Source organism: Cydia fagiglandana, chromosome 16 (genome assembly GCF_963556715.1).
Source record: "Cydia fagiglandana chromosome 16, ilCydFagi1.1, whole genome shotgun sequence".
NCBI lineage: Eukaryota > Metazoa > Arthropoda > Insecta > Lepidoptera > Tortricidae > Cydia > Cydia fagiglandana.
In genome coordinates, this window is record NC_085947.1 from 7,160,033 (window position 1) to 7,174,961 (window position 14,929).

General features: G+C 43.9%; 1 protein-coding gene across 6 annotated transcripts in view; it reads right to left on the reverse strand.

Moving 5' to 3' along the window:
• Window positions 1–2,601: 2,601 nt before the first annotated feature.
• LOC134671825 (titin) overlaps window positions 2,602–14,929 on the reverse strand; it is a 46,730-nt gene continuing 34,402 nt past the window's right edge. Inside the window, exons 3-5 of one of the 6 annotated variants that reach the window (XM_063529654.1) lie at window positions 12,389–13,362; window positions 11,108–12,301; window positions 2,602–10,871 (exon numbers count right to left, since the gene is read on the reverse strand). In XM_063529654.1, coding sequence (XP_063385724.1) covers window positions 2,899–10,871; window positions 11,108–12,301; window positions 12,389–13,362 — 10,141 coding nt within the window. In that variant the 3' untranslated portion in view covers window positions 2,602–2,898. Of the gene's footprint in view, window positions 10,872–11,107; window positions 13,363–14,929 lie in introns of all 6 variants that reach the window. The other 5 variants (XM_063529655.1, XM_063529656.1, XM_063529653.1 and 2 more) reach the window with 5 other exon arrangements.

The window sequence follows — 14,929 nt, forward strand, 5'->3', positions numbered from 1 at the left end:
TTATTTCGATTTTGGGTTCAACACGCCTCTTAGGTGAAATATTCAATTAGGTATGACTGACCCCTTGCAATATTAGTACCTACTACATATTATTGGTATAGCCGCTATACAGTTTGGAAAGATAAGTCGGGTCCTGGAGGGAAACTACCTTAAATCCTTAAGCTGGCTCATTTTACTTAAAGGAGACATTCCTTTATTTTTAAAAAGAAACAAAACTGCAAAGATTTTCTAAAACTCGCTTGCCTCGCCCGAGACTCGAACCGACTAAAAATCCCAAAAAATTTAAACTCACAATTTTATTGTACTAGTCGATACCGTTATTGTTAATGATAACATTTCTCCAAGAAACATGAAGTCTTACACTCGTCTGTCATACAAAATATCCATAAAATCTAATATTTAGTACTCAAGATTTTTTAGACAAGCTAAATTGAAGAAAAATAGAAAATTTCTTTGAATGCAGTTTTGTTTCTTTTAAAAAATAAATGAATGTCTCCTTTAACCCTTTATAAGGCCCGTTGACAGGGACGTGCTATCGCAGAATTTGTTGCAGCTATCAGAAGCCTACATTTCAAAAATCTATTTTAAAAGCAAGTTGAATATTCAATTAATGCAAACGATTTTGATCCCTATTATTAAAACAGTATGGTTGAATTTCTGATTGAGCGTATGTGGTCGATATATCGCCTCTGCCTTATAAAGGGTTAAGTAAAATGAGCCAGCTTAAGGATTTAAGGTAGTGTCCCTCCAGGGCCCGACTTATCTTTCCACCCTGTATGTTTGAATTGCTTTCAAACTATCCCTTTTGGCTTAAGATTCAAATGTGTCGCTTAACTTCAAAATCGGCTATATCCATTAGAGTCATTATAGACCGGGAGATAGTGACACATTTTACGGGGTCATTTGTACCAGTATGGCGGTTCGTCAGGGGTCTAAGTATGTAATGAAGGAAAGAAAAATGATGGTCATAGCGCTGGTACCGGCGGCCCAATCGCGTGGGCGTTAGTCGAACGTGTCGGATAAAATACGAGTGTCAAACGATTTGTTCCACAAAAATTCTCGTATTTTCCGATAGTCCATAAAAAAGAAGTAGGCGGTAGCGTAATGCCATACTTCTCCGGTGTGACTTACAGCCCGCCATACTGAAGCGAACACATTAATTACAAAAAAACAATTCAACCATTTGTGCCAAGCTAATTATTGCACAGGTGATCATCGTCGAGCAGCCATTCATGGACATCACCATGCCATACTCTTCGGACGGTTCCAAATGGCCGCCATACCGCCGCAAGGGAGTTAATTTTTTTTTTGCTAAACGATTTGTACCAGTATTGCATTTAAATTTTTGGAAAGTATTTGATAGAATGTGACCGTTATTATAATTGCCATACTTATAGTAGGGGGAAAAAGTGCTGCCATACTTGAAAAACTTATTTAATCGACACGTTTCAAAAATACGACAATGTATACGTAAAATAATTTTTTACAGCATGGCATCATCATATTCTGTTTGTTTGGATACAATTATACCTAAAAAAAAATATTCCAGATTATAACTACGGGCGGACGACTGTGAGACTTAAGCCAAGACTTAAAACAAAAAAAAATTTTTGACGATCTGTACCAGTATGGCATTTGGATTTTTGGAAATTATATGATGCAATGTGACCATTATTATATTTGCCATACTTCTAATAGGGGGAAAAAGGGGCACCATACTTGAAATAAAAAAAAATTGTACACATTTGCCACCTCCTACAGGTATGGCATTATGAGATTTCTATATATGATCACACAGAAAGTCTTGAAAAAAAATTTCAAGATGGTACAAATCGTTTAGCAATAAAAAAATAATTAATTAAAAAAAAAAAGGTATGACATTATGAGATTTATATTTATGATCACACAGAAAGTCTTGAAAAAAAATTACAAGATGATACAAATCGTTTAACAATAAAAAAATAATTAACTCCCTTGCGGTATGGCGGCCATTTGGAACCATCCGAAAAGTATGGCATGGTGATGTCCATGAATGGCTGCTCGACGATGATCACCTGTGCAACAAATAGCTTGGCACAAATGATTTAATTGTTTTTTTTTTTAATTAATGTGTTCGCCTCAGTATGGCGGGCTGTAAGTCACACCGGAGAAGTATGGCATTACGCTACCGCCTACTTCTTTTTTATGGACTATCGGAAAATACGAGGATTTTTGTGGAACAAATCGTTTGACATTCGTATTTTATCCGATACGTTCGACTAACGCCCACGCGATTGGGCCGCCGGTACCAGCGCTATGACCATCATTTTTATTTCGTTCATTACGTACTTAGACCCCTGACGAACCGCCATACTGGTACAAATGACCCAGTAAAATGTGTCACTATCTCCCGGTCTATTATTAGACCCTCTCAAATACCAAAATCGCATAATTTGACAGATATGGATTTACCCGAGTTTGAAGTTAAGCTACTCAATTTTGTCTTTTGTGTTGTTTACTAGTACTTACGTAAGTTACATTAACTTACTATTAATTATTCGAAAAACCCATGGTACCGTTAAGGGACTTACATAGTTGGGAGTTGGGAAGTAAAACACCTGCTTTTAATATAAAATTTATTACATGGCAATGTTTGACATTATAATAGGTAAATAATAATAATAAATGATTTGCTTTGTATAGGCATACTTCAACATGTTAATTGTTAAATTATAATGCTTAAGAAAATGGGCATGTTAATTGTATAAGACTAGCAATGTTAGATTGCGTTTTAAAAAGTAGGTAATTACTTATTATGCTTTAATTTAACATTTTAAATAAACAAGCTCTAGTAAGGCACATTCAAAAGGAATGAACGAAGGCTCAAAACACAGTATAATCATACGTTTTAAATAGTATTTAACGCGTTACTTTTGCGGCATAGAATTTGTGTTCGCGTGTATCACGAGTGTGCTTAAATGGAGTGCGCGGGGCTTCGATGAGCGTGGCGGGGCACGGGCCGTGCACGTGCGTCGTGAACTCCTGCTTGTAGCTGGTGCTGTCGCCGCCCAGCACGAAGTGCGACGTGTGCCCGTGCCGCACCACCCGCTCCGTGCGCTCATTGCGCTGCACCTTCTGCGAGTTCTCCGAACGTGAAAAACTGCCGTAGGAATTGGCTTCGGAACGCCCGTAGAATTCCCCGCCGACTTGTATGTTATCTCGTACTTTTGGCTGCCTCTCGGCAACCAACGTCGACTGGCCGTCGCGTTTGGTTTGCTGCCTATCTGAGTGCTGCGAAATAACACCCATGTTATCGCGAGCTGAACGGTGCATGGAACTGATGCTCTTTCTATCAGTGCTGTGGGACGAGTTACTGATGTACTCTCCTCTATCGTTTAGATTTCCGATGCTCTTACGCTGCGCCGATGCCGTTGAACTTATAGAATGTTGGGCTTCAGTGGCCGAGGAGATTCCTTTGCGATGAAGAACGGTGTTGGACGCATCGGTAACTAGATCAGATGTCCTCTTGTGATGCCCGGAACGACTGGAATTGTCAATTACAGTAGTAGAAGTATCACCCCCGTGCATGGCTTTTTGGAACTCTATACTGGTTCTGGCTACGCTGTCGCTCAGTTGATTCCTGCCAGTGACGTGCGTCTGTTGACTTGATTTAGAGCTATGCTCCTCTAAGTGGCTTCCACTATGTATGATATTGGAAGAGTTGCGTTGAGTGTGTCTATTCACTGATGTGCGCTGTTGTGAAGACGAAGATATGGCCGATTCATCCGTTGACACAATTCTTTGACTAGAATCAGCTCGAGTCTGTCTATCAACACTCCCTTTATCCTGAACAGTTTTAAGATTGTTTGTATCACCTCCTTGTGTAGTTGTATTTACTTCTACATTACGAGTAACCGTGACCCATTTTCCTGCTACTAGTTTCTTCTCAGATACTTCCTTCATGGTCTTATTGATTGAAGAAGATAAGTTTTTAACGTTTCGTGAGTCCTGTACTATTTTATTTTTATCAGTAACAGTTCGAGATGAAGATCTGTCAGTGGCGTCTTGTGAAGTTTTACTAATATTGCGCTGCGATCCAGTACGATCAGTACCCTGAGCAGTAACTGTAGCGTGTGTTATTTGGGAACCAGATGTTGAATGTTTAGTTGTAGAACTTTGGACACCACTATGAATGGTAGTATGAGATTCAGTGTGCATAGTCTTTGTCTTTCCATCGTGGTGATCTGATGAGCTCGTCGTAGTTTGTACCCGTGAATCTCTTGACTGAATGTTAGAATCGTCGCGACCCACCTGAGACCTACTGTCAGTTGTTTTCTTAGATATATCTTGTGATTGTATTCTCATAGTGTCTTCGTGTACAATATGACCGTTTGTGTACTTTTCACCTTCAGGGTGTAAATTATTTTTCGGTCTAATTGGACTTGGTCTTTCACTCGCTTGCCATTCTGACTTCGCCGGTCGGTCGAATTCACCCTCAGGTTTTAAATTGTCTTTTGGACGAACTTGAGCTGGAGTGTCTCCTGGTTGCCACTTAGTCTTAGGACGTCCTTCAAAATCACCATCTAAATGCAAATTATCTTTTGGCTTCTTGCCAGAGGGTCGGTCACCAGGTCCACTAGTTGAAATATTCGTCTCCACATTTCTCGTTACGGTAACCCATTTTCCGCCCACAAGCTTCTTTTCTGTAACTTGCTTCATTGTCTTTGTAGTCGACGACGTCGAAGATTGAACGTTTTTAATATTCTTAGAATCATGCTTATTGACAGTATTTTTGTCTACATGTTTAATAACAGAACGATCTGTATCTTTCCCAGTTTCGTCGTGTTTGCGTATTAATGTAGTTTTATCGACATTATTTTGTGAATCAGTGCGGTCAATTACATTTTGTGACGTAACAGTCGAATGCGCCACGTGAGTTCCAGATTGAATATTTCTAACGGTTGAGTGTTCACTGTGGGAGCTTGATTTTTGCAGGTGTGATTCTAAATGAGTAGCATGCATTGTATCGTCCCGGCTTGTTGCGGTGTCATGTCTGACAATATTCGTACGTTTGGAATCAATGTTTCTAATATCTTGGCCAGTAATGGTCTCTGACTCTGTTGTTTTTCTTGCGAACTCGTTTGTTTGTTTAGAGCTGGTTCTATCTACGGTTGTTGGTGCATAGGGACCTTCTGGGTACAAGTTGTCTTTTGGCTTAACAGCACTAGGCCGATCTCCTGTTTGCCACTTAGGCCGTTCTGGGCGATCAAAGTCACCCTCGGGTCTTAAGTTATCCTTCGGGCGAACTTGTGATGGAGTTTCTCTGGGCTTCCAGGTTTCCTTCGGTCTATCTTGGAACTTGCCTTCCGGATGCAGATTGTCTGTTGGCCTAACCTGGTCGGGTCTCTCACCTTTTTGCCATTTTGGGCGATCGGGACGGTCAAAGTCTCCTTCCGGTTTTAAATTGTCTTTCGGACGGACTTGAGACGGAGTTTCCCCGGGTTGCCAACGTTCCTTAGGCTTGTCCTGGAATTTTCCTTCAAGATGCAGGTTATCGGTCGGTCTGACTTGTTCGGGCCTATCACCCTTTTGCCATTTTGGTCGCTCAGGACGATCAAAGTCACCTTCTGGCTTCAAGTTATCTTTTGGACGTACCTGTGAAGGAGTTTCTCCAGGTTGCCAGCGCTCCTTGGGCCTATCATGGAATTCTCCGTCAGGGTGCAAATTATCTACTGGTCTAACTTGGTCTGGTCTTTCGCCTGGAACCCATTTCGTCTTCGCCGGTCTATCAAATTCGCCATCAGGATGCAAATTGTCACGTGGTTTGACTACATCCGGTCGTTCCGCAGATTCCCATTTAGGTTTTGTAGGTCTGTCAAAATCTCCCTCTGGTTTCAAATTATCTGTGCCCTTTATAGGTGTTCTTTTCTCTCCAGTAACTGGTTCTTCAACAGGTCTCTTTTCGAATTGACCTTCAGGTTTCAAGTTATCCGGGTGATAAATAATAGCTGATCTTTCCCCTTTTGTTACACTGTAATCATTTCTACGAACGTGATCTTCAAATACTCCTTCGATTTTAAGGTTATCTTCTCTGCGAGTCAACTTAACTCTCTGTCCTTTTACCACACGATAAGTATCTGAAGATCGGATGTTTTCCATTTTTCCCTCCATCTTCAAGTTATCTTCATGTTTTACAATGGCAGCACGTTCACCTGTTACGACTGTGTAGTCATTTTTCTGTTTCAGATCAACGAATTCACCCTCTATTTTCAAGTTGTCCTCACGTCTAATTATATCAACTCGCTCTAAGTGTTTATTTCGTCTGATATCAGTGTCTTTCTCAATAGTAATATTGTCGACATATTTAAAAGGTTTACGCTTCTCAGCAGGTTGAGAAGGAACAGCTTCAGGTCTGTAAAATTTACCATCAGGTTTCAAATTGTCTTGAGGTTTGACCACGGTAGCCCTTTCTCCCTTGGTTGCAGAGTAATCATTTCGGATTTGCATGTCAATAAACTCTCCTTCAGTTCTCAGATTGTCTTCATGTTTCGTGATCACCACTTTTTCCGTTTTTTCAATTCGCTTATAGTCATCCCGAGAACGATGAACATCAATCTTTCCTTCCATTTTAAGGTGGTCTTCGTGCTTGACTACGTCGACGCGGTCTCCTCGAGTTGCTGTGTAATCAGTTCGGCGCACAACTTCCATATCGCCCTCGGGCTTTAAGTTATCTTCAGGTTTCTTTTGAACTGGCCTTTCGCCTGCAGGCAATGGTTTTGGTTTCTCTGGCCTGTCAAATTTACCTTCAGGCTTAAGATTATCTTTAGGCTTTTTAGGAGTTTGTCGTTCTGCAGGCTTCCAGTCATCGTGTTTTGGTTTTTCGAACTCTCCTTCAGGTTTCAAGTTGTCTTTCGGCTTCTTGACTTCTGGTCTTTCTGCTGGGCGCCACTTATCCTGTTTGGGAGTCTCGAATTCGCCCTCTGGACGGAGATTGTCCTGTGGTTTTTTAGGTGTTTGCCGTTCAGCAGGCTTCCACTCATCATGCTTCGGCTTTTCGAAATCACCTTCAGGTTTCAAGTTGTCTTTAGGTTTCTTCACTTCAGGTCTTTCAGCCGGACGCCACTCATCGTGTTTAGGTTTCTCGAATTCACCCTCTGGTTTCAAGTTATCTTTGGGCTTGGTTGGTTGCCGACGTTCTGCAGGGCGCCACTCATCTGGCTTCTGGGACTCAAAATCTCCTTCAGGCTTTAGGTTGTCTTTCGGTTTCTTAACCTCCGGGCGTTCTGCTGGCTGCCATTTGTCGTGTTTAGGCTGCTCGAATTCACCCTCTGGCTTAAGATTATCTTTAGGTTTAGTTGGCTCACGACGTTCAGCGGGACGCCATTGATCAGGTTTTTGTGTTTCAAAGTCACCTTCGGGTTTGAGGTTATCTTTTGGCTTCCTGACTTCAGGCCTTTCCGCAGGGCGCCACTGCTCAGGTTTGGGCGACTCAAACTCGCCTTCAGGCTTGAGATTATCTTGAGGCTTTTTAGGAGTTTGCCTCTCTGCTGGTCGCCATTCGTCATGTTTTGGTTTCTCGAATTCTCCCTCAGGCCGCAAATTATCCTGAGGTTTTTTCGGTGTTTGGCGTTCGGCCGGACGCCACTCCTCGTGTGTAGGCTGTTGGAAGTCACCTTCAGGTCTCAAATTGTCTTGAGGTTTCTTAGGAGTTTGTCTCTCAGCCGGACGCCACTCATCGTGCTTCGGTTTTTCGAATTCACCCTCTGGTTTCAGATTATCCTTAGGTTTAGTCGGCTCACGGCGTTCAGCGGGACGCCATTGATCAGGTTTTTGTGTCTCAAAGTCACCTTCGGGTTTGAGGTTATCTTTTGGCTTCCTGACTTCAGGCCTCTCCGCAGGGCGCCATTCCTCATGCCTTGGAGATTCAAATTCACCCTCTGGTCTTAAATTATCTTGCGGTTTCTTAGGAGTTTGACGCTCCGCTGGGCGCCATTCGTCATGTTTAGGTTTCTCAAAATCACCTTCAGGTTTCAGATTATCTTTTGGCTTCGTCGGCTCACGGCGTTCAGCAGGACGCCATTGCTCTGGCTTCTGAGTTTCAAAATCTCCCTCAGGCTTAAGGTTGTCTTTCGGTTTCTTCACCTCCGGACGTTCTGCGGGCTGCCATTTGTCATGTTTCGGCTGTTCGAATTCACCCTCTGGCTTCAGGTTGTCTTTGGGCTTGGTTGGTTCTCGGCGTTCAGCAGGGCGCCACTCATCTGGCTTCTGGGTCTCAAAATCACCCTCAGGCTTAAGGTTATCCTTAGGTTTAGTAGGTTCACGGCGTTCAGCCGGACGCCATTGGTCAGGTTTCTGAGTTTCAAAGTCACCTTCAGGTCGCAGATTATCTTGTGGCTTTTTAGGAGTTTGCCTTTCTGCTGGTCGCCATTCCTCATGTGTCGGTTGTTCAAATTCTCCTTCCGGCTTCAAGTTGTCTTGAGGTTTCTTAGGAGTCTGTCTCTCAGCTGGACGCCATTCGTCATGCTTGGGTTTTTCAAATTCACCTTCAGGTCTTAAGTTGTCCTTTGGCTTTCTCACTTCCGGTCGCTCGGCAGGACGCCACTCTTCGTGCTTCGGGGACTCAAATTCGCCTTCTGGTCTTAAATTATCTTGTGGTTTCTTAGGAGTTTGCCGCTCTGCTGGACGCCATTCATCATGCTTAGGTTTTTCAAATTCACCTTCTGGTTTTAAGTTGTCTTTAGGCTTAGTCGGCTCACGGCGTTCAGCGGGACGCCATTCTTCGGGTTTCTGAGTCTCAAAGTCTCCTTCAGGCTTTAGATTGTCCTTGGGCTTTGTTGGTTCACGACGCTCAGCAGGACGCCATTGGTCAGGCTTCTGCGTCTCGAAGTCGCCTTCAGGTTTAAGATTGTCTTTTGGCTTTCTAACTTCAGGCCTTTCCGCTGGGCGCCATTCCTCAGGCTTTGGTGATTCAAATTCACCTTCAGGCTTTAGATTATCTTGAGGCTTTTTAGGAGTTTGTCTCTCGGCTGGCCGCCACTCGTCATGTTTTGGTTTCTCAAATTCACCCTCTGGTTTTAAGTTGTCCTTAGGCTTAGTCGGCTCGCGACGTTCGGCGGGTCGCCATTCATCGGGCTTCTGAGTCTCAAAGTCTCCTTCAGGCTTTAGATTGTCCTTGGGCTTTGTTGGTTCACGACGCTCAGCAGGACGCCATTGGTCAGGTTTCTGCGTCTCGAAGTCGCCTTCAGGTTTAAGATTGTCTTTTGGCTTTCTAACTTCAGGCCTTTCGGCTGGGCGCCATTTTTCAGGCTTTGGTGACTCAAATTCACCTTCAGGCTTTAGATTATCTTGAGGCTTTTTAGGAGTTTGTCTCTCGGCTGGCCGCCACTCGTCATGTTTTGGCTTTTCGAAATCACCCTCTGGTTTTAAGTTGTCCTTGGGTTTAGTCGGCTCACGGCGTTCAGCAGGACGCCATTCTTCGGGTTTCTGAGTCTCAAAGTCTCCTTCAGGCTTTAGATTGTCCTTGGGCTTTGTTGGTTCACGACGCTCAGCAGGACGCCATTGGTCAGGTTTCTGCGTCTCGAAGTCGCCTTCAGGTTTAAGATTGTCTTTTGGCTTTCTAACTTCAGGCCTTTCGGCTGGGCGCCATTCCTCAGGCTTTGGTGACTCAAATTCACCTTCAGGCTTTAGATTATCTTGAGGCTTTTTAGGAGTTTGTCTCTCGGCTGGCCGCCACTCGTCATGTTTTGGCTTCTCAAATTCACCCTCTGGTTTTAAGTTGTCCTTGGGTCTAGTCGGCTCACGACGTTCAGCGGGGCGCCATTCATCGGGCTTCTGACTCTCAAAATCACCTTCAGGACGCAGATTGTCTTGAGGCTTTTTGGGTGTTTGACGTTCGGCTGGACGCCACTCCTCGTGCTTCGGCTGCTCGAACTCTCCTTCTGGTTTGAGGTTGTCCTTAGGTTTGGTAGGCTCCCGGCGTTCCGCTGGACGCCATTGATCTGGTTTTTGCGTTTCAAAGTCGCCTTCAGGTCTTAAATTGTCTTGTGGTTTCTTTGGAGTTTGTCGCTCTGCCGGGCGCCATTCGTCGTGCTTCGGTTTTTCAAATTCACCCTCTGGTTTCAGGTTGTCTTTAGGCTTAGTCGGCTCACGACGTTCAGCAGGGCGCCATTCATCGGGCTTCTGGGTTTCAAAATCACCTTCCGGTCTTAGGTTGTCCTTCGGTTTCTTTACCTCTGGTCTCTCAGCAGGACGCCACTCCTCGTGTTTAGGTGATTCAAATTCTCCTTCTGGTTTAAGGTTATCTTTTGGCTTAGTAATTTCCCGTCGCTCGGCGGGACGCCACTTGTCTTGCTTAGGAGTTTCAAATTCACCTTCAGGTCGAAGATTATCTATTGGTTTCTTTTGTTTTGGCCTTTCAATCAATTCAGAGCCTTGATAAGCATCGTGAGACACAGTGTGAGTTTCGAACGTTCCTTCCATGTGAAGGTTATCTTTCCTAATAATCTGTTGCTGTCTGATGTCAGTTTCTTCATACGTTCTATATTCTTCTTGTGTGGTTGTAACTTTTTGCAATTCATCTGTTGAATAGAACTTTTCAAAATCTTCTTTAGTCCAAGTGCGACGTCTTTGGGGACGTTCAACCGGTGTCATTTTTTTCGTGTAATCCTCCTGGTTGGAAGTCACGAATTCAATTTCACCTTTTTGAATTAAATTGTCGGTTTTCTTCGTAGCTATAACAGTTCTTTCAACTATGTCGGTATAGTCGATGTATTCCGATTTTGAGGTTGTATCTGTGGTCATTTCTCCTTCGATCTTTGTCCAAGTGTTCCGTCGCACAGGTTTTGGTCTTTCGACTGGTTTTATGGTATATTCGGTGCGAGACGTAGTAGTATCTGAAATGAAAACAAAATAATTAAAGATATTAAATCATACAATTTGAACACGACAATGATAGTTTATTAGCTAGTACAAAATTTAAATACTTTATTAAAATTAGGTTGTTATATAAATTTATTAAAATCTAGTCTGATTACATTTTAACTCATAGTAATTTAGTAAACCTTTCTCTTTAATAATACGTTATTTTGTTTATTGATATATTAAAATTTAATATATATTATGTAATTACCTGTGAACTCCCCTTCCGTAATGATGTTATCGGTTCGGCGAATAATTTCAGCCCTCTCGCCAGTGACAACCGTGTAGTCTGTTGTTCTCTTGGTAAACTCTCCTTCTGGCCGTAAGTTGTCTTCTGGCTTCTTTACTACAGCTTTTTCTGCCGGTCTCCATTCATCTTTTTTGGGTGATGTGAATTCTCCTTCTGGCTTAAGATTGTCTTCGGGACGGCGCACTGGAGCTCTGTCACCCGGACGCCACTCATCAGGCTGGCGTTGAGCAAACTCTCCCTCAGGCTTCAGATTATCTTGAGGTTTTTTAGGAGTCTGCCTCTCTGCTGGGCGCCACTCATCATGCTTCGGCTGCTCGAACTCTCCTTCTGGTTTGAGGTTGTCCTTGGGTTTTGTAGGCTCTCTGCGTTCCGCTGGACGCCATTGATCTGGTTTATGGGTTTCAAAATCGCCTTCCGGTCTGAGATTATCTTGAGGCTTCTTAGGAGTCTGTCTTTCAGCCGGCCGCCACTCATCATGCTTGGGTTTTTCAAAATCACCTTCAGGTCTTAAGTTATCCTTTGGCTTTTTGATTTCTGGTCTCTCCGCAGGACGCCATTCCTCATGCCTTGGAGATTCAAAATCACCTTCTGGTCTAAGATTGTCTTGGGGTTTCTTAGGAGTTTGCCTTTCAGCCGGACGCCACTCGTCGTGTTTAGGTTTCTCAAAATCACCCTCAGGCTTAAGATTATCTTTCGGTTTAGTTGGCTCACGTCGTTCAGCGGGGCGCCATTCATCGGGCTTTTGGGTTTCAAATTCGCCTTCAGGTCTCAGGTTATCCTGAGGTTTTTTAGGTTTCTGTCTATCAGCAGGCTGCCAATCTTCTGGTCGGCGTTTTTCGAAATCTCCCTCAGGCCTCAAATTATCCTCTGGCTTTCGCACAGGGGCTCTATCACCCGGTTGCCATTCTTCAGGTCTTCTCTTCTCGAAATCACCTTCAGGTTTGAGATTGTCTTGTGGTTTCTTAGGAGTCTGCCTTTCGGCTGGTCGCCACTCATCATGTTTCGGCTTTTCGAAATCACCTTCAGGTTTGAGATTATCTTTCGGCTTAGTTGGTTCACGACGTTCAGCGGGGCGCCATTCGTCAGGCTTCTGTGTTTCAAAATCACCTTCGGGTCTCAGGTTGTCTTGAGGTTTCTTGGGTTTTTGGCGATCCGCTGGCTGCCAATCTTCCGGTCGGCGTTTTTCAAAATCTCCTTCAGGCCTGAGATTGTCCTCCGGTTTTCGCACCGGAGCTCTGTCACCCGGCTGCCATTCTTCGGGTTTGCGCTTTTCAAAGTCACCTTCAGGCTTCAAGTTGTCTTCTGGTTTCTTGGGCTTCTGCCTCTCAGCTGGGCGCCAAGGCACTTTCTCAGGCGAAGTGAATTCCCCCTCAGGTCTTAAATTATCCTCGGGTTTATGTACTGGTGCCCTGTCTCCCGGGCGCCACTCTTCAGGTCGTCGTTTTTCAAAGTCACCCTCTGGTCTAAGATTGTCCTCAGGCTTTTTAGGTTTCTGCCTGTCGGCAGGCTGCCAGGGTTGTTTCTCGGGAGAGGTAAACTCGCCCTCAGGGCGCAAATTGTCTTCTGGCTTTTTCGGTGTCTGCCTTTCCGCTGGACGCCATTGTTCTTTTTCAGGAGTGGTAAAGTCGCCTTCGGGTCTCAAATTGTCATCGGGACGACGAACAGGGGCCCGGTCGCCCGGTTTCCATTCCTCCGGGCGACGTTTCTCAAAGTCACCTTCTGGGCGAAGATTGTCCTGAGGCTTGCGGACAGGGGCACGGTCTCCCGGTTGCCATTCATCTGGGCGGCGTTTCTCAAATTCTCCCTCGGGCTTGAGGTTGTCCTCGGGACGTCGAATAGGTGCTCTGTCACCTGGACGCCACTCCTCGGGGCGCCTCCTTTCAAAATCACCCTCTGGTTTGAGGTTATCTTCTGGCCTTTTCACGGGAGCTCTGTCGCCGGGGCGCCATTCTTCCGGACGCCTCTTCTCAAAATCGCCCTCGGGTCTAAGATTATCCTCTGGTTTGGTGGGTTTGGGCCGTTCGGCGGGGTGCCATTCGGGGCGCTCGGGCTTCTGGAAATCGCCCTCGAGGCGAAGATGGTCCTCGTGGTGGACGGCCGTAGTGCGGCTGACGTGCTTCTCGTCGTAGTCTTGCTTGTACGCGGAGACCACGCTCGTCGTGTGCGCCACATCGAACAATGGCTCCGGGACATCGTTGTGTGGGCAGCGGTGACGCCTGAAAATTCAAATAATTGGTCATGTAAAAATAAGTTCAATGTTTGTTTTTTAAACATATGAACATTTCCTCGTATTAAATTATGTTCAACGTCACACCTTTTGACACGGTAAGGATGCAGTGAGATATGGAAACGTCGAGGCGGCGGCAGAGGCGGCAGAGTGAGCGGTTTGGCCATTGCACGCGTCCATCGCGCTCGCCTCGCCTCCGGCCGCTCTTACGAGTACGAAACGCACCGGCAATAACAAACTCTTACGTACAGCCAACACGATAACTTTGCAACTGTCATCTTTGAATCGAAAGTTTATTTCAAAACGATTGCCGGTTAAAATAAAGCTTCGTAAACTCACGCTCACTTAAGTTATAAATCTCACGCGGCACGTCCTTCAAAAGATTTATTACGATTTGGAATAAATTTGAAAACGTTATATCGCGTTGCCGTGTCTGCAGTCAGGAGGCCAGCCGCGCACTGCCGTATGCCGCGCTCCGGGCTATGCCTGAAAATCGAGTTCAAACTAACTACGTTAACTACGTATAGCACGTACCTAGACAGATTCAGGCTATCCAAACTACTGTCGAACCTTGTATGCGATTACTGTCCCACTTATGCATTTTTAAGCAAGTAATAACTTTTAAATAAAACAGGCCAGACGAGGTCACGAAACGCTTAAGTAATCTGAACTTCAAATAATCCTCCAGTAATAATTAAGTACCTAGTTAACTATAAGAAGTGAGCTTGCAAAGGTACCTACTTAGCATTTAATTCAAAACCATCAAATAAGAAATCTTTTAGAGTTGTTGTTTGCGCCACGTATAAATACTTAAACTTCTCCTATGAATTCTGACCTCCTTGTCGGGTTTTCAAAATAAAACGGCAAGGCGATAAAAAGAAAATGTCATCATGTCAATGCACGTAAAATAAAAGTCGCTACGAATTGTGTGCAAGAAAATTAAGAAGAAAGTTAAACCTAAAGGATCCCTAATTCAGTCATACAACAATAATAAAGTGCCGCCGAATCAGTGGAGACTCGCATAAGGAGGAAAACGCAGAACCAGTGCATGTAAGTTTTTCCGCATCCCCATTTTTGGCCCAAACGAGCCGGATCGCAAATTTACCTTTAAAAATTACATAATATCCTTGTTGCTCACTGAATCGCTTATAAAAATAATTTCGGATTTCCTTTCGGTTTCTTAATTTTCATAAAATGCTTCCGTCATAATTTTATTTCAAGTACAGTCAGTATACTAATTTATTGTTATTGTCTGTTATTTTAATATTTTGTTTACGCGTAGCGTGTGGGATTATTCATCGCGTTACCTTATTCATAAATGCGTTACAAAAATATTTCGTATTTTGTAACTGTCATATTGTGTCATAATTTTCACGGAACATTTTTGCACACCATATTCGTTATATAATTTCAGTGTATTTTAAGTTACAAAATACATTTTACTAAACTGAAAGCTACGGGTAAATTATTCCTGAAAGCCTCAGTTTTTCATAAACTGTAATTAACCTACTGCGAAGGTTACACTTGTATTAAGGTATTATACAAGCGGAACATTC